The sequence below is a fragment of the Bufo gargarizans genome, chromosome 6 (assembly GCF_014858855.1).
Source record: "Bufo gargarizans isolate SCDJY-AF-19 chromosome 6, ASM1485885v1, whole genome shotgun sequence".
NCBI classification, from domain to species: Eukaryota; Metazoa; Chordata; class Amphibia; order Anura; family Bufonidae; genus Bufo; species Bufo gargarizans.
The window spans coordinates 160,495,599-160,519,683 of NC_058085.1; the positions used below are offsets into that span (position 1 = coordinate 160,495,599).

The 24,085-nt window shown below is 45.0% G+C and overlaps 1 protein-coding gene across 2 annotated transcripts in view; it reads right to left on the minus strand.

Moving 5' to 3' along the window:
- The window catches only part of SEC24C (SEC24 homolog C, COPII coat complex component), a 56,971-nt gene that overhangs the window by 26,710 nt on the left and 6,176 nt on the right, over positions 1 to 24,085 (minus strand). For both annotated transcript variants that reach the window (XM_044296943.1, XM_044296942.1), the window contains 6 exons: positions 23,599 to 23,774; positions 23,025 to 23,450; positions 15,532 to 15,683; positions 2,511 to 2,622; positions 1,731 to 1,858; positions 510 to 648 (listed from right to left, as the gene is read on the minus strand). In XM_044296943.1, the coding sequence (XP_044152878.1) occupies positions 510 to 648; positions 1,731 to 1,858; positions 2,511 to 2,622; positions 15,532 to 15,683; positions 23,025 to 23,450; positions 23,599 to 23,774 (1,133 nt within the window). The remainder of the gene's footprint in view (positions 1 to 509; positions 649 to 1,730; positions 1,859 to 2,510; positions 2,623 to 15,531; positions 15,684 to 23,024; positions 23,451 to 23,598; positions 23,775 to 24,085) is intronic.

Consider the following 24,085-nt stretch of genomic DNA (forward strand, 5'->3'; position numbering starts at 1 on the left):
AGGAGACCTCTGCATTTACATGCAGCGATCTTCACAGTATGAGGACAAAGGATCACTATTGCAATCCCTCGTCCCCATACAGAATCATTGTTTCTGGGCAGCAGATCACTGAAATGATGATTAATGTTCCTTCATTAACTACAGGATCACCCAATGAATGAGCGTTATGCTCGTTCATTGGGTGATCGGAGACACATTTAGATGGCCAGATTATCAGGAACAAGTCATTCCCAATAATCTACCTGAAAATCAGGCCGTGTAAATCCACCTTTACATACTGTGTGCAATTACTGTATAGGAGCATTCAACCCTTGGGGGAAAAAAAAAAAAAAAAAAAAAAAAAAAATTCGCACTAAAAAGATCCCAAGATGTTACCTTATTAGCATCCTGAATGGTTAACCTACCTAGTCATAAAGCATAACTAGACAGATTTGGCATCCAAGTCAAGAAACTCTGGGAGTCAATCCAATTATAAGCTAAGTATGTGTACAGAAAGACCAGTAATTCACCTTCAGTGACACAGCTGCAATAACAGCACTGGAATCTTCTCCCACCCTCAATGAACTGCATGTGAGGGCACATGTAGGCTTTACATCTGTTACAGCGAATGGGTCCAGTCTCGCCATGATCAACCAAACAAGGAGGGGCCTATTGAGGAATGAAAAAAAAAATACTAAAAATTGCATAAATAATTTAATGTAGTAAAATTAAACCATCAGTATATTAAGAGGAAAGAAGTATACAGCACATGCTATGTTTGGATTATTTGATTCATACTAAACATAAATTATATATATACAAATACACTACTGTCATTTATCCCTGTATGGCTATTTTAAGGACTCAAAAAACAAAAACCTAAATATTACTCCAGAAGTCAGACCTTCACAATACAGAAGAAAGGTTTTAGACAAACTCGACTATGGCCTCATAAAACATTTGTATATTTGGTCAGACTCCGTATTTTGTATTCAGCCTTTTCACATGAAATGTTTTTGAACTGAAACAGATTAGTGATACAATGCAAACAGGATCTTCTGAAGATGTGTAACTATGTAACAGTTATATTAGCATTATAGAGGGACATGCTTTATTTTACCGCTCCACTCTTTATTATATGTTGCTCTACCAAATGCACTTTCTTAGTAGACCTAGCTTATAACACTGTAAGCTAATTAGCAGGGATCAAATGGTGGTTCTAGAGTTAAAGGGAACCTGTCATCAATTTTATGCTGACCATACTAACGGCAGAATAAAGTAGACAGGAGAGTTGATTTCCGCGGTCTGTCATTTATAAAGTTAAAAGTAAGTGGTTGCCGAGAACCAACATCACAATCATTGCAGACTGGGCCTGGAAAAGAGTCAGGGCCACCTGAGAAGGGTCCTGGTTATTCATGGATTCCTGCTCTCCTGCCCACCTGCTGATGACTGACAGTCTTCTACCTAGTTTTCTCCCTTTCTCTCTAGGAGAGAACTGCCAATCATCAGGTGGGCGAGGAGAGCAGGAGATTATAATAACCATGACTCTTCTCAGGTAGATTTGACTCTTTTCAAAGCCTGGTTCTCAGCAACCACTTTTAGCTCATGAGTGACACACCGCTGAAATCAGCATTTCTGTCACTACTTTATGCTGCCCTCAATGAGGTCCGCATATAGTTGATGACAGGTTCCCTTTAAGAAGCAAAATCCTGTGGCCTAGATAGTCTGCAAAAAAGAAAAGACATTCTTACCTCATCTGGTAGTAATGTTCCAAGTGGTTTAATAATAGCCGCAAGTGGAACCTGGGACTGCTTAGCCATATCTGAAGTAGCCGGAAAGTTGTATGATGTACATCTTATATAACGTGGACCTGCATTTCCTAAATTGCGAGAAGATGTATACAATGTAGGCATCAAGTGTTAAGTAAAACGCAGCCGTCTGCATTTTAACTATACATCAGGACCAATTTCATATACAGCCAAAAAATAAATAGCATACACCCATTGACCCTGTAGGCAGTCGTAGTGCAGCCAATAAACTAGGGGTTTTCTGGGATTTTGATATTTATGGCCGAAACTCAGAATAGGGAAATCAATATCAGACCGGTGGGGTTCAATTCCTGGCACCTCCACCAATAAGCTGCATGAGGAGGCAGCAGTGCTCCGTGTGCGCTTAGGCCTCTCCTTACGCGATGTGACATCGGGTTCATCAGTCACATGGCCAAGCGCAGCTCAGCCTCATTCGAGTGAATGAGCCTATGCGCAATACCAAGTACAGCCGCTATCAGATAGCACTGAGCTTAGTAAGCTGCGAGGAGGCTGCGGTGCTCAACAGAGCTGCGGTGAGCATTGTGTGCTCTTCAAACAGCTGATCAGCAGTAGTGCTCGGAGTCGGACCCCAGCATGGGGTAGGATAGGCCATCAATATGAAAATGCCAGAGAACCCCTTTAATGAAGATTACATCTCTAACTCATTCCATGGTATCAAATTAACTTCTCAGACAAGACATCTAAAGTACAAGCTTAATGTACCTTGATCTTTGACAAAGAAGCTGGTAGTAACTAGCGGTGGAACTTGCCCCCTCAGTCCGGTGATAAAAGGCTCAGAACTTCTGTTAGTTCTATCATCTTCTATTACTTGGATCTAAGCAGAGACAAAGCAGATGAAGAAATTATTTACTGGATATAATGGCTATATCTGAAGCAGAATACATCAAATGTGTTCACTATACTACATACACTGGTTACATCACATATCTAAACCACATGCAAAATCTAATGTTTGGAATGTAAGGGAAATAATCGAGAACATAAAATAGTTTTACAAAAAAAAAAAAAAAAAATGTAATGCATCGCAAAACTTTACATTCTGGCGGGAATGTCTCTGCTGAATTACCACAGTGGCTGGTGTGCCTGAACATTACAGAAACATTTTGTAAGAGTACATCCATCATCATACATACATAAACAAATGTGCATAAAGCATCTCCATGAGGAATGAGACCCTCTTGTGTTTGGAATCAGGGGGGATCCAGCCGCCTCTACCCTCCCAGTTTAAAATGTCCTTTCAACAAAGTGAGAATTAAAAAAGTTGGTGTTTAAACGCCGTGTCCATTGGTAAGAAGTAAGGAAAAGTATATTGGAATTTCACCCATAAATCAGATTATAAATTAATCCCAACATATCAGCAAGATATGATAAAATGCACCAGCCATAAAGTTTTGCGCTGCACAAAAGCATACCGTCTTTTTAACATTACTTACAAATTGAATGTGTTGGCAGTGTAATATACCGTACCAACGTAGGGACAGTAACATGTCATGATGACCACAGATAACTAGCTCAAGTATCACTGATGAGAAGATTACAACTAACTAATAGCTATCCCTTCCATATGACACTGGTGACCTATCTAAAAACACCTTTCGGAAAGTACAATAAACGACTAGCTGCCATTCAGTATCCCGAATAGGGGGAGCACAGACACATACTACCTCTTATTATCCCTCAAACACACCCAAAACCGAACAAATTTAACCTCATCGTAATCCCGTGTTCTCTAAGTTCCCAGATCTAGTGACACAAATTACACCAACGGTTCCAGACAATGGTTTTCAGAGCAGACCATCCTGTACCATCACCATACTAGCAGTACCATTAGGTACTAGTGCAATGCAGTAGCTTCAAGATGGGACTGCACGTATCATTGTGTCCACCGCACAGAACTATACATAAATAAATAGCAATATTGCCAATCAAATAACTGTGTTCATAACATGAAGGAATAAAAATACCTTAAATGCAGTATATACGGAAAAAAATAACTCCTACATTCTTTATTACTTTGTCTGATATTGTAATCAAAACTTAGAAAAATATACTTCTCAACATTAAAATTGTAACACCAAGGGGGGGCGTGGCTAACTGCAGACATGAGCGCACGCACTTGAGAGCGGCTCCGTTCCCTGAATCCTATCCTGACTAATCCTGGCAAGCTGCATTCTTCAAACTTAGAGTGGCAAGTGCAGAGGAGAAGGAGGAAGCCCAGGCACCAAGATATGGGACCCAGCAAGGCTCAGTCCGCGGCAGACAAGCTCAAAGAGTATGCCCGCCAGGAGAACCAACATGGCGCCGCAGCTCCCGCCACTCCACGTGCAGCGGTGACGCGCGGGCAGGCCGCACAGCAGATGGAGCCTGAGGATGCTGGGGAACCTGAGATCACCCTGAAAGCGGTCTCTGAACAGCTGCTTACGGCGATATCATCATGCCAATCCTCCCTTACCTGCAAGATTGAGGAGGTGCGCGTTGACCTGGGTCTGTTGAGACAAGACGTGCAGCAGCTGAGGGAGAGGGTCAAGCAAACGGAGGATCGAGTGTCGGAGCTGGAGGATTACACGAGGCCATTGGATTCAAGACTGACGGAGGTGGAGAGAGCTGTCGGGTTATGGAGACAGAAGTGCGACGATCTGGAGAACCGGGCGCGGCGCAATAATGTGCGAATCCTGGGGCTGCCAGAAAGGGCGGAGGGGAGAGACCCGGCTGGCTTCCTGGAGACGTGGTTTAAGGCCCAATTCCCCGATGCTGTGTTTTCCGTGGCCTATGCAATTGAGAGGGCGCACAGAGTTCCGGCCAGACCACCGCCGCCGGGCGCACCACCGAGGGCTCTGCTGGCCAGATTGCTGAATTGGAAGGATCGGGATCTAATCCTCAGTCAAGCAAGGAGCAAAGGGGCCATTTCGCATGACAACGCTAATGTGTCACTTTTCCCGGATTTTTCTGCGGATTTACAAAAGAAGAGGGCCACTTTCGTATCGGTCAAAAGGCGCCTCAGAGAGTTGAACTTGCAGTATTCGATGGCCTACCCGGCGCGCCTTCGAGTGGTGGATGGAGACCGGCCTATATTTTTCACAGACCTGAAGGAAGCTGAGGATTGGGTCGCTAGGCGCCCTAGGCCGCGCTGATACGGGACTCCACTTCCAAGATGCAAGTATTGCTGGGACCCTGTATTGTATGACATGGGCGCCCTGCCACTCAGTTAATGTTATCTTGTTTAATGGTGCAATCTAAAGCTTCACTTATACGTGTAATGTTGCTTAGTGGGTTTCGGATCTCTGAGGCCTCTGATCCGGATATGTGGGGAAAATTGAGTCCTGAGGGGCTGGATAAGCACGCATGCATTTATTGTGGCTAGATTGCACCTGCAGCTTCATCATCTGCATTGAATAGGGAATGGTCGGCTACCTGTACGGGTATAACAACTTTCCTCCCGTACTGGTCCCCGATTTCATTGCCACATAACTGACACTATGGTATATGTACTGGTTGTATGTTTAGTGGTGTTAGTTGTTCAACTGTTCGGTTATATGTTTATTAGAATACTGAAGACATGGTCACATCTTTTTTTTACTCTATGGGACCACAACTGGCCGGAGTGCATACATAACTTACCGGTGGTGGATCAGTTTAAGTACCTTGGCATCGTGATTACAAGGGACCCTTGTGCGTCTGTGGCAAGAAATATTGACCCAATAGAGTCATTATTCATTGACAAATTTAAAACGTGGAAGGCATTGCCGATTTCGGTGATGGGGAGACTAAACCTAGTTAAAATGATTCTGCTCCCCAAAGGTCTATATCTCCTGTCGCACGCGTGCGCCCCGGTATCTAAAGCCTTTTTTGACAGACTACATTCAATAGTGGCGGCCTTTGTTTGGGGGAAAGCTAGACGGAAGCTCTCATTGAATGTGCTACAAAGGACTAAAACAAGTGGGGGGGCTGCGTTACCCGATTTTTTTCTTTACTATCTGGCCGGGCAACTAAAGTATGTGGCAGCATGGGTGAAACAGGGGGAGTTACCCGGGCCGGAGTATTGGCTGAAAGAGTATCTTGGCCTGTCTACCCTCTGGCCTGTGCTTGAGTCCCCAGGATCGGTCTCGGGGAGACTACTGTCTGTCCACAGGCTGGCTCACCAGGTTTGGAAGGCGACTAAGTTTAACTCATATGTGGACTTGCCGGATGCGGTACCGCTTTGGGATAACCCCATGTTCCCACATTTGGTGAATCTGGAGGGTGTGGTGACGTGGAAAGGGTGTGGGGTGCTAACATTAGCTGACTTGTATGATGGGGGTGTATTGCGGTCCTTACAGCAACTCCAGGAGAAGTTTGAGATTCCTCACTCCTTATTTTACAGATACCTTCAATTACGGCACGCTTTGTGCACTCAATTTAGAGGGACAAGTCGCAGTATCTCCAAGTACCCGCTGATAGGAGTGCTGAGATCACAGGGACCTAGGGGCATGGTCTCAATATTGTATACATATCTACTGGGTGAACGCATGGCTCTGCATCCACTGGAGGTTGAGGCGAAATGGAAGACTAATATCCCGACTCTTGACGCTGAAGATTGGGAGGAGGCTATGCTGGTACCCACTAAGGTTTCCCCTTCGGTAAATAATAGACTAACACAATTGTTCATTCTGCATAGGAGTTATTTGTCCCCTGTTAGGCTGTTTAGAATGGGGAGGTCGACTAGCAGTAGGTGGGAGCGGATTTCTGGCACTTGATGTGGGGATGCATGCATTTGCAGGTGTTTTGGGGCAAGGTAGTTGAAATACTTTCCGCGATAGTACCGGTACCGATAGGGGTCTGCCCCAAAATATGTATCTTGGGAGTGCTGGAGGAAGAACGGTGGACACACCATCAAAGGGTATTTTTGGGAGAGGCGCTCTTCCTGGCTAGGAAGGCAATCGCCTTGCGGTGGATGGCGGAAAGGACCCCCACGGTGGGTCAGTGGAAGACCTTGAGCAATGGCAATGGAGAAAGTGGTGTATATCCATAGAAAATGTCCTCAGAAGTTTCAGAAGGTATGGGGGGAGTGGTGCTCCTCAACGCACTCTTTGCAGTCTGTGCATTTACACTCCGTGTCGGAGGATCTCGTTGCGATGGGTGTGTGATCACTGTAATGCTGATCTAGAATGTCTTAATGCTCAATTGTGTAATATTATGGATGCCTGCCTAATACACTGTGTGATTTGATATGCTAGGAAACAAGTGGCTCTCCTGCGTGGGCTGTCACTGTTTCAGGCTGTGATGTACCATGTCTGTTGTTAAACTTCAATAAAACGAGTTTAAAAAAAAAAATTGTAACACCAAGAAGGACAAGTTGTAAGATTATGCAAATCGAGAAAGGAGTAGGTGTCGCCAAGATCTGTAAATTACATTTTCAAGCACCTAGCTCCAATCTGTGGCATGTGGGAAGGGCATAAACGGCAGATTAAAATCAAAAAGGTTTTTAGCCACATGAAACCAGAAAAATCAGATCCAGTCATGTGCAATGATTGTGTAATGCTTTCAGTTCGAAGTGCCAGTTGTCACCACTTGTCACAAACAGAGAGACCGTCAGATTGCTACACGACTAGGCAGAGATGTCAGCACTGTTCAATATTGTGTGTTCCGGTGCTTGGGAGAATAACAATGAAATGGAGTGACAGCAAATAGTGCAGGGAGGAACCTCTACACGGACAGATAGTCTGATCTATTCTGTGACATGCCAAGCCTACGGTGGCAAACAATCAGAAGGCGTTTGTATGACATTGGGCTATGAGGATATCAAACTATAAGTATTGTATTGACCTCACACTACTGCTCTCAAAGGGTATCACGGTCACAGAAAGATGGCAATGTAGTCTGGAAAGGAGGTCTAGCCTTTTCAGCAATGATTCCCACTTTTGTCTTTAACGTAATGATAGAGAATCGTCTGGAGACCATGTGGGCAATACCATAAAGAGGAGTAGGACATTTGTCATGTTCTTTTGCGATTATGGTGTGGCATAAATTGTACATCACATTGGTCCTACTTCCAGGATTATGGTGTGGGATGGCATAATGTACAGTAGCATGTAGGGTTGTTTCTGGATTTGACATTTTATCGATACTAGGATGCGCTACTGCGCAGTCTAGTATCACAGAGCATGGACCGCGCTGCTCTCAGCACGCTCCATTTTCTCTTCAGCAGCACAGGGGAGAAGGAAGCACTCTCCCTCCCCCCGTACCACTGCCACCAATGAGAAGAGAGAAGGGCGGGAGCCCTGCGCTACCAATGAAAGTTAATGTTTAATACAGGCGGCTGGGTGCAGAATCACATAGCCGTCGCCCATCACTGCCACCGATTACAGCTTCCTGTAATAGAGACTGGGTGACAGCTATGTGATTCTGCTGCCTGCACCCAGCCTCCTGTATTAAAGGTTAATTATCATTGGTGGTGCAGTGCGCCCTCCCTCCCCCTCCTCCCCAGTAATAAAATCATTGGTGGTACAGTTCGACCCTCAAACCCCCCCCCCCCCGTATTAAAATCATTGGTGGTAGTGACCACAGGGTCCCCTCCCCTCCTCCTCATTGGTGGCAGTTTCTGATCGGAGCAGTGTAATCCTGGGGCTTCGATCGGTTATCACGGCACCCAGGACCCTTAGACGTCATAAGTACTCAATTTCCCTGCAGCACCACTACATGAGAAACGAAGCATTACACAGTTATTTTATTTTCCTGCCTTAACCCAGTTTTATCTTGTAGGGTAACTAAAAGGGTTTTCCCACTCAAAGAAGTTACTACATATAGCAAGGACTTCCTTTGATCAGGATATTATGGTGAAACCTAGAAATAAGCCATAACACTCCAGACAAGAAAACCCCATCTCACTCCAGCGTACCATCAATTTTTAAAACCGATAGCACACTGACCCATACAAGTCAATGGGGCTATTCACAAATCTGTTTTTCAAAGATCCTTGTGCCCGACCCAAGAATCTCCATGCGGCTCCATGCGGGGGGGGGGGGGGGGGGGGGGGGGGGGGGAGGAGAAATCGAAAATCAGATTCAGCTGTGTGCAAGATGGCCTCAAACACCACTGCCTATGTCACCCCCACACAATTATTTCACTACTGGGGCAGATTCATTTTCACACACGTGAATAGTGATGAGTACAAGGAAAAGTCAAAGACATCAGGCAGCCAAGGCATCTATAATATAATACCACAGATACAAAAGGCACACAGCCTTCCACCCGATGGCTCCTGCATGTTACCCTGGATGCCTGGCACAAGTAGATGGCCCAGGGCTCATTTTCTGTAGAATCATGCTCCTCACAGGCCCTGCTACCTTCTGACACATAGAAAACAATGGTACCCATTATAGCTCATATCCTCACAAGAAAGATGTTGTGTTAGCATCCTATTAGTCAAGTGGACAGAGTGGCACACATACCTGTAGAAATGAAAGGATTAGCGGTATTCAGGGATGGAGGGAGACATGCGTTAGTGAGGCGAGTGGCATGCACAAGGTAGTGAGCCAGGTCACAACCACACAAAAAACATGGGATGAAGCACACTCTTCACTTACTGGACTGGGAATTGCATCTGGGTCTATCCTGTGCCGTGTTTTCTGCTGGGGTGGCAGCTCATTAAGTTGCTTTATTGTTTAAAAGACGAGAGAAAGCGATGGCACAAAATAGCAAAGAGAAAGAGAATTAACGAAACAAAAACAAGAAAAAACAAAGCGGGGAGGGGGAAACCTTGTTATGTTCACCCACGGAGGTAGAAGACAGAAGCATTTCATGCATTTAATTGCCTCACAGATGGACATTCATTGATTTAGTATGTAAAGTATTAAAAAACCCTATAGAAAAACATACTACAAGCTGACCATGTAGAGAGCAAAGCATTCTACTGTCACATCGCAGATTACACACAGGTTAATATGTAAAAGGTGTATATGGGAACAGAAAGGCATATATAGTAACTGCCATATCTAAAAACTGATCGTAGTGTTCGGGTACATATACACAGGGTGGTACTGCTGTGGCAAAAGGCTAGCACTCATACTGTGGTATGAACACACCCAAATGCTATCATTTCCACTGTTCTACGGGCAGTTTTTCCATGGACTGCACTACATAGGGTCCATTCACACATCCGTAGAATGGGTCCGCATCCGTTCCGCAATTATCCGGAACAGATGTGGACCCATGCATTCTCTATAGGGCCGGAAGAGATGCGGAGAGCACACTATGAGATTGCGATACCTCCTGGCGCAAATACACAACTTCAGTAGCCTGGAGACAATTCTTTTTATTTGAATATAGGGTAACAACGTGTTACACTCCTTTTTCAAGTCTAAAAATTGATGATCAATTTCACAAGATAGATAAAATTATAAATCAAAGCCATAAAGAAAAATTTATTAAATTAGCTGGTTCTCAAGTTGATAATAGTAGAAGTAAAATAGAAAGTCCATAAATTGATAATTGTTGACATTAATTGTAGCAAAAATAGGGATAAAAATAAATTTAAAAAAAAGGAGTCAATGAACATCGTTAGAACATAGTCAACGGGTTCATCAAACATGGGGTATCCTGACACTTTTTACAAGTTCAAAATAATGACCCCACTAAATTTATGGTAACACCCATTGAACAAAACTCAATCACACACACTCAAGATGGATTTTTAAGATGCAAACAATAGAACCTTACGGTCTCAATGAATCCCTTGTTTCATGACTATGAAAATTGTAGATTCACACTGAAGGCATCAAAACTATGAATTAACACATGTGGAATTATATACATAACAAAAAAGTGTGAAACAACTGAAAATATGTCATATTCTAGGTTCTTCAAAGTAGCCACCTTTTGCTTTGATTACTGCTTTGCACACTCTTGGCATTCTCTTTTTGAGCTTCAAGAGGTAGTCACCTGAAATGGTTTTCACTTCACAGGTGTGCCCTGTCAGGTTTAATAAGTGGGATTTCTTGCCTTATAAATATATATTTTTTGTTATGTATATAATTCCACATGTGTTAATTCATAGTTTTGATGCCTTCAGTGTGAATCTACAATTTTCAGTCATGGAAATAAAGAAAACTCTTTAAATGAGAAGGTGTGTCCAAACTTTTGGTCTGTACTATATAATATATATATATATATATATATATATATATATATATATATATATATATATAAAAAATTATTTTTACTTTTGATTTTCCCTTTTATTTTCACCTATATTAAGTTCATCTCAATATGTCACTAATATACTTTCACCATATTGTTGTGCATCTCTTGGGTTCATTATCACTACATATATCATAATACACATTAATCAAAGATCCATCAACTTTATGTACACCCTTCCCATCATTTCTCCACCATTTATATTTTACATTCATTTAATACATAGCATATAAAAATTCCCTAGTTAGAGACATACCATCCACCAGTGAGACATGGTTCTTCCTTTTTACATATATACATCTCATTTGATCATCATTATTCATTCTCATATTCAGCATATATACACATCTGTATGTCAAAACATAATTTAGTCCATTCATCCAACCATTCCTATCCCGCTGACGGCGCTCTTTTCATTCAACTAACTAGATACGCAGCGCTCCGCTCCCTCCTATGATACTCCTACGGTTCTGAGCGCCCATGTTCTTATCTGCTCGCACTGGCAGTGCCTCCGTTCTCCAGACAACCGTTCACACGGGTTGTCAATCATGGTCATCACTCCCTCCTGACCCCCTTTTTATAGCTCGTGCTCTCACACACGCTGAGAAACCACGTCATCTCCACCAGGAGGCATAGATACCGCCATACAGGTACCAACAATAATGTAGCAGCTGTCATATTGTTACGGGCATCACTTATTATCACTCCTTGCAGCGCTAATTCTCTCTCATGGGCATGATCATATTACTATGATTGAAGTACATGTCGTTTGGATTTTATATGTATCGGATTTCTGCACAACCTGTTCAAGATACTTATTTAAGCTCCCAATCTAAAATCCTTTTATGAATTGCATATATATATATATATATATATATATAAAAAGTGATGAAAATTCAGGGCAGCACACCTAGTAAAAGATGCTGGGTGCCAGCGGTGTCGACACCAAGTCCAAAAGTGTCAATAGACAAAGAAATAAGCACACCGCAGCACATCCATCTGGTGAAAAAATAGTGGGATCCTTTATTCACCCAGGTAGCGACGTTTCGGTCCGCTTGCTGGGACCATTTTCATGATATTTTTGCTACAATCAATGTCAACAATGATCATTTTTTGGACTTTCTATATTACTTCTACTATTATCAACTTGAGAACCAGATAATTTTATTAATTTTTCTTTATGGCTTTGATCATAATAATTGTATCTATCTTGTGAAATTGATCATCAATTTTTAGACTTGAAAAAGGAGTGTTGCAGCTCCGAAACACGCTGTCACCCTATATTCAAATAAAAAGAATGGTCTCCAAGCTACTGAGGTCTTGTATTTGCGCCAGGAGGCATCAAAATCGGTGGACTACATTATCCACATTTCCCTGCCTTCTATTATATCACTCCTCCAGAGGACTGGCAACATTAAGACTGAACGATAGCGTAAGCACCGACCACCCTCCTACACATACCGTCACTAGTGTTGTGCCTATGGTCACACAACACGAAAAGGTGAGCATAACTAATCTTCTTCAGCTTTTAACCAATCGAGCAAAACTTACTACCCTACGAGCGCCTCTGCCCTTTTTGCCACATATACTGGAGTGAGATTGTGACTGTTTAGAATAGTCTCAATGATAAATTTACTGTGAAAGCCATTACCATAGCTAACCACACCCACATTGCAAAACTGCAGTGAGTGGTGTAAAAATGCGCAAAAATTTTTGCGCAATCGAGTGCACAAAGTTGCAAAAGCCCTATTTTTCAACTTTTTGAAGCCAGAATTCTGGAGTAAAGGCATGATAAATCTGCCCCATAGTATGCAAAATAACGCAAGCGGAGTTAGAGACCTGAATTCTACCCATTTTCATAAGCATTAATGTTATTTAATTAAGAATTCATCCTGCCCACTGTTCCTGCTGTGACCACGTCCTGAGGAAGTCTATTCCACAGTAAAGAAGCCTTGACGCTTCTGGAGACTGAACTTTTTCTTCTCCAGATGGAGGCAGTGCCCCCTGTCTTTTAAAGGGGATTTTACATGGAACAGCTTGTCACCATATTTTTTGCCATTTATGTATCTATATAAGTTAGACACGTCCCCTGTTAGATGCCCCTTCTGAAGACTAAATAACTAATTATTTTAATCTGAACTCATAACCAAGACCTTCCATCTCTCTCATCAGTTTAGTCGCTCTCCTTTGTACTTTTTTGAGCTCCAGGGCACCCTTTCTATGGACTAGTGCCCAGAACTGAACGGCATATTCCAGATGAGGCTGCACCAACACTTTGTAAAGTGGTAGTATTACATCCCTGCCTGCCTCGTTTAATACATGACAATATCCTGGTGGCCTTAGAAGCTACCAGTACAACCAAATCCTTCTCTACAAGTGACTCTCCTAGTATTACTCCCCCTGGGTAGCAGATTATCAGCATTCAGATGATTAACTTTACATTTATCCACATTGAATCTCAAACACCCAGACTGTCCAAGTCAGCTTGTAGTTTATGGGCATCTTCCAGCACGTAACCTCACCTGCACTACATCTTGTGGTTAAAGACTATGGACACATTTGAGGGAAATTTTTGGTATTATTGCAGTCTACTCATTTTTCAATTAGCCATTAATAAAATATTTCATGTTTTTCATCTACAGCTTTCAGTTTGAGTGCATTTGTAGACTAATAGGCTCTCTACTTCACAATGAATCCATCAGAAAACTGCACTGACTGCTCATCTGTAGTCCTCTTCTCTTAAACTTCATCCAGCTCAAACACTCACTTAAAGGGGTTATCCGGAAATTTGATATTGATGACCTATCCTCAGAGTAGGTCATCAGTATCACATCAGTAGGAGTCCAACTCCCCGCATCCCCACCGATCAGGTATTCTAAAAGGCCTCAGTGCTCTGTGCAGCTTCCCTAGATTTAATGATAATTTACACGATAATCAGCTTATTGAAACGTACCTTTAATCTGCAAATGCAGCGATACTGAATGCGCTAGGTTAAAGGGGTTCTGCAGTGTTTTTTTAAAAATGATGATCTATCCTCTGGATAGATCATCAGCATCTGATCGGCAGGGGGTCCAACACCCGGGACCCCTGCCGATCAGCTGTTTGAGAAGGCAGCGGCGATGGAAGTAGAGCCACGCCCTTCTCGCCGATTACCGCAGGCCTAGTGACATCACGACTAGTATCCAATGGCCTGGGCAGAGCTAAGCTCCATTCAAGTGAACAGAGCTTAGCCGCGGCCAGGCAATTGATACTAGTCGTGACGTCACTGGGCTTGCATTAAACAGCCAGAAGGCCGCGGCGCTACTGCCAGCGCCGCTGCCTTCTCAAACCGCTGATCGGCAGGGGTCTCGGGTGTCGGACCCCCAGCCGATCAGATGCTAATGATCTTTTCAGAGGATATATCATCAGTTTAAAAAAACTGCAGAACCCCTTTAAGCTACCAGATTCATGCTTTCCACTCAAGGTGCATCACCCAAAAATGCACAATGCGATTCCTTGTGTCTGGCCCATTACCTGCCCTCCTCCCCAATCTCCTCCATCAAAAAGACTGTGTAGTCAGATAAGGGCAAATTACAAGGCACACGGATGAGAGGAGGGAATAGGTTGGGGAGCAAATATGGAGCCAGTAAAACCACTGTAGGTACACCCCCCCCCCCCCCCCCAACTTTTTACCTCCCCTCTGGACCTTTACTGCAGACTGCTAGCAATTCATTCATAACTTCTAGTAGAAATAAAGGAATGGCACAACATAGAGGTATAAGAATAGATTCTCCAGAATTGTTATTACATGGGGAATGCATGAAGCTATTGAAACAAGCATGTCAGGAGCGGTGAAAGGTCCTCTTTAAAGGCATATTCCCAGCTAGGACATTTAATGCATATTCACAGAATGTGGAGAACAGATGTTTGTAGCCACCTGGCGAAGATGCCACCACATTCTAGGGCTGAAACGATTACTCGATTAAATCGAGTAACAACACAAAATTTTTGTATTGAGGATTCGCTTGTGTCATTTGACCACGGAGTGCAAGTGAAGTTCTAGCTATTAATCACCACTCCGAGGTCACCCGCCGGCCCGCACCGCGCTGCACAAAATCCAGACACATCAGCAGGAAATAGTGCACGTAAGCCGCCTGATGGCACGGGGGGGAGGGCTGATAAGTTTTTATAAAGAAAAACGTTTTAAATTAGTTTTGCTACTAAAGTACTCGATTAAATCATTGGATTAAATCGGTAGAATAGTCTATTACAAAAATAGTTCTCTCCATGTGTGGACACGTCTCTGCCTGGATGCGGTGGCTTAAACCTGCCTCACGAATGTCCACCTAGCAATATCCAGTTATGCAACTCTAATTACTTGTGACAGTTTTCAGAGAGATCTTAAAGTTAAAAGTGCATCTACTTCAATTATGTCTGATGGAAAGCAAAATGGAGGCATTTCAAAACAAAAAATTAAATTCCTGTTCGAGTCATTTCCTTCCTAGGAAAAAAACAAACCCCCCCCCCCCAAAAAAAAAGAAAAAGATAAAAGGAAAAGAAACCCACTTACAGGGCTGGGGATGGAGTCTGGATCCAACCTCTTTTGTGCAGGAGGAGGTGGGGCAGGGGGGCCCTGTGGTCCAGGCTGGTTGCCATAATTGGGAGCACGAGGATAGGCTGTAGGATATCCAGGCTGTGGGCCCCTAACAGGCCCGAAGGAACCTAGAAATAAACATAACACTGTAGTAACATGACGTCATTATGTTTAGCACCTCAAATTGAGGTAGCCTAAGGCCTCGTTCACACTTCAGTGTTTGGTCAGTGATTTCCATCAGTGATTTGTGAGCCAAAACCAGAAGTGGAGCCTCCACAGACATGAGGTAGAAGGGAAAGATCTGCTACTGTTCTGTGTTTAGAGTTGCACCTGGTTTTGGCTCACAAATCACTGGTGGAAATCACTGACTAAGCACTGAAGTGTGAATGAGGCCTAAAGATGTTTGGTCGCTCTTATTTATACGCTAAGGAAACAATCCAATATCAAACTTAAAGGTGTATTCTCATCTCAATAATCACATTTCAGTGTCCAGGTTAGGATTATACGTAAATACATTCATTTTCCTATTATTCACCATTTTGGATATATTCCTTGTATTCATGCCCAGGTCTTCATGTGACTTTATGGCCACTGCTGCAGTCCTTTAGCAGTGGCCACGCTGATTTTTCTTCCGTTGAGCTCGGCTGGGTTCACAATTGTAGGGCATGCGCAGTAGAGCCCAGCCATCTGCTCCTCAACAGAGGTGAACAGGAAGGCTCCTGTGCACGCACACTAACATCACTGCCAGAGGATCATTAGAGGCGATCACTACTTCCATTGCGATTGCCTAATGACTTTCCCTCCTGGTAATTATAAGTGTGCATTCACATGAATGAATGTATTTTGCGGTCCACAAAAATATGGATGACAGCCGTACTACATCCTTGTGGCATACTTTTTTGGGCGGACCCACTGTAACAATGCCTTTTCTTGTCTGCAAAACTTTTTTTTTTTTGCGGGACTGCGGAATGGACATACAGATGCAGGCAGCACACAGTGTACTGTCTGCATTTTTTTGCAGACTTAGGGTCCATTCACACATCCGCAATTCCATTCCACATTTTGCGGAACAGAATTGCGGACCCATACATTTCTATGGGGCTGCTCGACCTGCAGACCCGCACTTCCGGGTCCGCAATTCCGATCCTGAAAAAAATAGAACATGTTCTATTCTTGTCCGCAATAGCGGACAATAGGCATTTTCTCTTAGTGCCGGCAATGAGCAGTCCGCAAATTGCCGCTGTCCGTGTTTTGCTGATCCGCAAAGCACACACTGACGTGTGAATGGACCCTTAGGGCTCATGCACGCGACAGTATGGCTTTTTCAGTGTTTTGCGGTCCGTTTTTTACAAATCCATTTTTTGTTTCCGTTTGCCATATACAGTATACAGTAATTACATAGAAAAAAAATTGGGCTGGGCATAACATTTTCAATAGATGGTTCCGCAAAAACGGTACACATACGGATGCATTTCTGTATGTGTTCTGTTTTTTTGCGGACCCATTGACTTGGATCCAAATGGATCCAAGCACCGTGATTTGCGGACAAGAATAGGACATGTTCTATCTTTTAACGGTACGGAAATACTGAAACAGAATGCAGAATGCACACGGAGACACTTCAGTTTTTTTTGCTGAACCATTTAAATGAATGGTTCAGTATATGTACTACATACTGAACTAAAAAAATAAAAAAACGGCCAGTCTACTGAACGCTAAATACGGTCATGTGCATGAGCCCTTATTGAAATGAATGATGCTGCATTCAATCCTCAAAAACATGTGGATCGGATGCGGACCAAAAATACGGTTTGTGAATACATAGTAACATCATTTATAAGGCTGAAAAAGATATCTGTCCATCCAGTTCAGCCCGTTATCCTGCAGGTTGATCCAGAGGAATAATTGAAACATTTGCATCGGTTCAGTGCAGGCTCCATTCCTGGTTTTGGCTCACAATCACTAATATGTGAATTAAGGCCTTCACAAAAAGTCTGAAAAAGCTTTTTTTTTTATTTTTTCTTCTAACACTTAGGGAAGATATTTTTTTTCCTAAAGTGAGGAAAATTGGTTTCTCACAAGTATTTTTTATTTTTTATAAGTAGTGTGAAACTACCCTAATAAATTAAAATCCAGGCATAAACCTTGCTTAAAGAGGACCTAGCATGCGATTTTATTAAAGGGATTCTGTCACCAGTTTTGGACCCCCACATTCAAAAATATGGTTATGTGCATGGAGCTCTTGTGATTCCTAATGTGATCTTATAAGCTAAATCTGTAGGCTCATTTAGTGTAAAAAACGTTTCATCTAACCTGTCATTCATCAGATTAAGGTGCCCAGGAGGATGCTCATGTCTCCAAGATGCCGCCCGCCGCCGTTCGTGCCCAGCTCCTCCTTTGCTGTCATCAGCGATGTGCCCAGCTCCTCCTTTGCTGTCATCAGCGCCGCCTTAGAATCCTTTTCAATGCCTCCGGCTCTCCCTCACTCCCCCCTCCTTCTTCTCTAACATCCCGCGCGTGCACACAGGCCTGTGCCTGATGCGCCCGTGCGGACTTCTCCGTTCAGCTTCATTGAGCGAAGTGCGCATGCGCCGGCACTTCGCTCAACCTCCCGATGACCTGAACACTGGCGCCAGCCTTCAGGTCATCGGGAGGTTGAGCGAAGTGCCGGCGCATGCGCACTTCGCTCAATGAAGCTGAACGGAGAAGTCCGCACGGGCTCATCAGGCAGAGGCCTGTGCGCACGCGCGGGATGTTAGAGAAGAAGGAGGGGGGAGTGAGGGAGAGCCGGAGGCGTTGAAAAGGATTCTAAGGCGGCGCTGATGACAGCAAAGGAGGAGCTGGGCACATCGCTGATGACAGCAAAGGAGGAGCTGGGCACATCGCTGAAGACAGCAAAGGAGGAGCTGGGCACATCGCTGATGACAGCAAAGGAGGAGCTGGGCACATCGCTGATGACAGCAAAGGAGGAGCTGGGCACGAACGGCGGCGGCGGGCGGCATCTTGGAGACATGAGCATCCTCCTGGGCACCTTAATCTGATGAATGACAGGTTAGATAAAACGTTTTTTACACTAAATGAGCCTACAGATTTAGCTTATAAGACCACATTAGGAATCACAAGGGCTCCATGCACATAACCATATTTTTGAATGTGGGGGTCAAAAACTGGTGACAGAATCCCTTTAAGGGAGATATATACCTGTACTTGCGGTATATGACCCCCAAAGATTAAATTCAACTGCCCTGTGTGACCCTGACTTTAGTTGATTCTTAAAGAGGTTCTTTCATGTGATTTTATTATTTTTTTTATTAAGGGAGATATATACACCTGTATTTGCGGTGGCTGCTGCTGCCACCCTGCTTGATTTTTAAAAAAATATGCCTCCTACGCCCCGCCGGATTTTGCCCGCTGTGATTGGACAGCGCTACAGCCAGGGAGAAGGAGACGCTCATTGAGAAACCCTGGCGTCTCCTGCTCCCTGTTCCGATGCTCAATATTAGCATACTGAGCAGGAGAAATCCGGCAGGGCACAGCGTGGCATAGGAGGCATATTTATAAAAAATAAAAAAAGATAAAGAAGGGTGGCAGCATCAGCCACCGCAAGTACAGGTATATATCTCCCTTAATAAAAATAATAATAAAATCACATGAAAGATCCTCTTTAAGAATCAACTAAAGTCAGGGTCACACAGGGCAGTTGAATTTAATCTTTGGGGGTCATTTAGAAAAACTGCCGTTTTTTGACAGTCTTTGTACCCCCCCTTTCCCCTCTGCACTATAGGAGAAAGTTTCCAATTTATGACTAGGCTCAGGCAGGTTAAAAACTACTCCAACTCCTGACTGCAGTAGTTTTCACTCAACTAAAACAGGCGCAAAAGTTGGTAAATGTATCAGACCAGATTTCACGGCCCTGGGCCGGCCCCCTTAACTCCTAAAGTGGTGAGCACGGTGCAAAAAGGGGGGTCTTGTAACTTTATTAATGCCAAAAACTGGTGTAGCGTCAGTAATAAATGACCCCCCTTTGTTCAAAACCAACAGAGAATCCTAAAACACTGAAATAGATAACCCCTTAGTGACCAGATATTTTAGGCCTTAAGAGGTCTTGTCTGAAATAATTAAAAAATCTCAAGACAGGTCCTGCAATAGCACTAGTCTGTAAACAAGCAGTGGAAGAAATAAGGAGATTTTTGTATAACTTACCAGTTAAATCTCTTTCTCGCTCTTCCTTGGGGGACACAGACCTTGGGTATAGCTCAGCTCCCTAGGAGGCGTGACACTAAGTAAAACTGTTAAGCCCCTCCTCCATCAGCTATACCCTCAGCCTGGAGATAGAGGCTACCAGTTGCGTGTCCAAGTAGTGAAAGGATAACAACCAATAACGGAAACAACCAGCCAGCAACCCAACGGGGCGCCAGACCATAACCCTGTAACCAAACACAGAAGGGTGGGTGCTGTGTCCCCCAAGGAAGAGCGAGAAAGAGATTTAACTGGTAAGTTATACAAAAATCTCCTTTTCTCGCCCATTTTCCTTGGGGGACACAGACCTTGGGACGTTCAAGAGCAGTCCAAGAAGGGAGGGACCACAAACCCAAGGCGGAACACCACCAGAGCATCAGGAAACCGCTGCCTGCAAAACCAGGCGGCCCAAAGCAGCATCCGCTGATGCATGCGTATGCACCCTATAGAACTTTGTGAAAGTGTGCAGAGAGGACCAGTGGCTGCTTTGCACAACTGTTCAGCCGAGGCCCGATGCCTCTGCGCCCAGGAAGCTCCGACTGCTCTGGTGGAATGAGCAGTGACGCCGAAAGGCAGAGGTCTGCCCTTGGCTCGATAAGCCTCAGACACCGCCAGTTTAATGAAACGGGCAATAGCCACCTTGGAGACCGCCAACCCTTTGCGCGAACCCTCCGGAACCACAAACAGGGAGTCCGTGCGCCGAAAGGACCCGGTGACCTCCAAGTAAATCCTCAACGCCCTGACCACATCCAGACGGTGCAGTTCCCGTTCTCTGGGGTGGGAAGGAGAGGGACAGAGCGACGATGTCCTCATTGATGTGAAAGGCGGAGACCACCTTTGGCAGGAAAGTCGGGACAGGCCGAAGCACAACCTTATCCTGGTGGAAGATCAGGAAAGGCTCGGAGCAAGAAAGAGCCGCTAACTCCGACACCCGTCGGAGAGACGTGACGGCCACAAGAAAGATGACCTTGCAGGACAGAAGGCGAAGGGAGACCTCCCGTAAAGGCTCGAAGGGGGCTGATTGGAGCGCCGAGAGCACCACATTCAGGTCCCAGGAAGGAACTGGAGGGCGGTACGGCGGAACAGAGTGAGCCACCCCTTGTAAAAAGGTCTTAATTGGCCCTAGAGGGGCCAGGGGACGCTGGAGAAGAATAGACAGCGCCGAAATCTGACCCTTCAGAGAACTGAGGCACAGCCCCAGGTCCAGACCCGACTGGAGGAAGGACAGGATTGTGGGAAGAGAAAACCGGAGAGGTGGGATGCTCCGGGACTCACAGAACCCCAGATAGGACCTCCAAACCCGATAGCAGATCCTAGAGGATACGGGCTTACGAGCCCGGATCATGGTGCGGACTACGTCCGCGGAGAAACCCCGTCGCGTTAAGACGGCGGTCTCAATAGCCACGCCGTCAAACGTAGCGAGCCTAAATGCTCGTGGAAGATCGGTCCCTGAGAGAGAAGGTCTTCCCTGGAGGGCAGTGGCCACGGTGCGTCTGCCAACAGCAACATTAGGTCGGCGTACCAAGACCGGCGGGGCCAATCCGGGGCGATTAGAATCGCGGGGACGCCCTCTGCCGCGATCCTCCGAAGAACCCGTGGCAGGAGGGGAAAAGGAGGAAAGACGTACAGAAGGGAGAATTCGCGCCACGGAAGGACGAGCGCGTCGGCGCTGTATGCCTTCGGGTCCCGTGCCCTGGCCAGGTATAGGGGGACCTTGTGGTTGAATTTGGAGGCCATGAGGTCCACGTCGGGGCGACCGCAGCGAAGACAAAGGGCTTCGAACACCTCTGGGTGCAGGGACCATTCTCCCGGGTCGATGGTGGACCGGCTGAGGAAATCCGCCGCCCAGTTGTCCACCCCCGGGATGTAAATCGCAGATAAGGCCGGCACGTGCGTCTCCGCCCAGAGGAGAATGAGGGTCACCTCTTGCATCGCTGCAGCGCTGCGAGTGCCTCCCTGATGGTTTATGTATGCCACAGCCGTGGCATTGTCCGATTGAAAAAGTAAAAATAACAAGGAGAAAACAGCCCTGCAGTAGCAGGGAGTGTCTTGCCTCCTTGGACACCAAGCTAAAACTGGTAGCCTCTATCTCCAGGCTGAGGGTATAGCTGATGGAGGAGGGGCTTAACAGTTTTACTTAGTGTCACGCCTCCTAGGGAGCTGAGCTATACCCAAGGTCTGTGTCCCCCAAGGAAAATGGGCGAGAAATAAAATGTATTTTCATTTTAGGCTATTACAGGGCTTGTCTGATTTTTTTTTTATCATTTCAGACAACCCCTTTAATGATGAAGCATTTGCTTGAGGGACTTGTATTTTGCCATTTTGTGTCACATGCCGTCACCCGTTCCCACACCTATCGGACATTTATGGAATATCCTGTGGATATACCATAAATGTCCCAGCTGTAAATGACCCTTTTAACTGAACCTTCCTTTCAATTTGTACATCTCTAGCACCTAATAGAAATACTAAATGCGAATCTCATCAGGTTTTAACACAAAGGGGTCCCAATATAATTTAGGACATGTGAACACCTTTCTACATATTAGGCTACTTTCACACTAGCGTTCGGGCGGATCCGTTCTGAACGGATCCGCTCATAATAATGCAGACGGAGGCTCCGTTCAGAACGAATCCGTCTGCATTAAAATGGCAAAAAAAAAGCTACCGGTAAGTGTGAAAATAGCCTCGGACGGATCCGTCCAGACTTTCAATGTAAAGTCAATGGGGGACGGATCCGCTTGAAGATTGAGCCACATTGTGGCATCTTCAAACGGATCCGTCCCCATTGACTTACATTGTAAGTCTGGACGGATCCGCACGCCTCCGCACGGCCAGGCGGACACCCGAACGCTGCAAGCAGCGTTCAGCTGTCCGCCTGTCCGTGCGGAGGCGAGCGGAGCGGAGGCTGAACGCCGCCAGACTGATGCAGTCTGAGCGGATCCGCTCCATTCAGACTGCATCAGGGCTGGACGGCTGCGTTCGGGTCCGCTCGTGAGCCCCTTCAAACGGAGCTCACGAGCGGACCGACGAACGCTAGTGTGAAAGTAGCCTAAGCCTGTTTATCCCCAGCATTATCTGTGAATTCTGCTTCTTTCCACGTTTTCCCTCACTAAAAAGAGAGCCATGAAGAGAAACCATTGGAACCTGCAGTGATCTCACGTACATATCAGCAGTTTGAAGGTCATTACCCAGCAACAGGAATAGTCATTTGTAGGCAATGTGCTCACCGTTCTGCTGAAGAGGAAATCCTCCCTGTCCGGGTGGTGGCATTGAAGGAGGGGGACCTTGAGGACCCGGCATCATACCAGGAACAGCTGGCTGGTTTTGAGTTTGTGATATATTGTTCGTTTGAGATAAAGGTGGTCCAGATGGTGGCTGTCCTGGAGGTGGAGGACCTCCTGAAATTGGTGGGGGATAGTGAGAGACTGGTGCAGCTGGTTGAGAAGGAAAACCTTGTGGAGTAGGAAGGCGCTGTGGAGGATGGGGTCCACTATATTGTTGGTTTGGAGGTGGCTGGGCTTGCGGTAAACTAGTGGGAGGCATTCCTTGGGACAAATTCATAGCAGCTGGACCTTGATTAGAATATAGGTTGTAAGAACCTGACCCAGGGGCAGGAAAACTTCCAGAGGATGGTGGAAGAGAACTCTGTGAACCTATGGCAAAAAGATCACCGAATAAGGAACATGCAAAAACTCCAAGGAGACATGAGGGTTTCTAATCAGTTTATAAAATTGTGAAGAGTACATGTAAAACAATCTTTAAAAAAAAAAAAAAAAAAAGCATAATTGTAAAGCTTCTTACCAAAGCTAATTGTCGTTGGTGGAGCAGATGTGGCAGGTGCAGGCACACCACCAATATGCATGCCCATCATTTGACTAGTTAATTGCTGTGTACTGGTTGAGGTTGGAGGGTATTGCTGAAAATTAGTTGCTTGTGGAAGAGTTCCCGTTTGAATATATGGTTGAGACACAGGTTGTCTGAAGCAGGAAATAAAAAGGGAAAATTAACTTTAAATTAATATTATAATTTTTTTTTAAAGTGTTTGTTCACCACTGTGGAAATTTTCTACAAACCTGACAGGGAAAACCCAGGGCCTGCAGAGCCAGAAGGGCAGCGATGGAACTGGAACCCGTCAGCAGGGACCAGGTAAGTATGATTACCATACAAGTCTGGCCACACAGTGGGGTCTGTGGAAAATGGCCACAAATTTGAACAAACCCTTTAGGGGGGCCGTGGCACTTGTAAGAACGCTGCAGCATCTTCATTGTTTACACAGGTCCGTCTATCT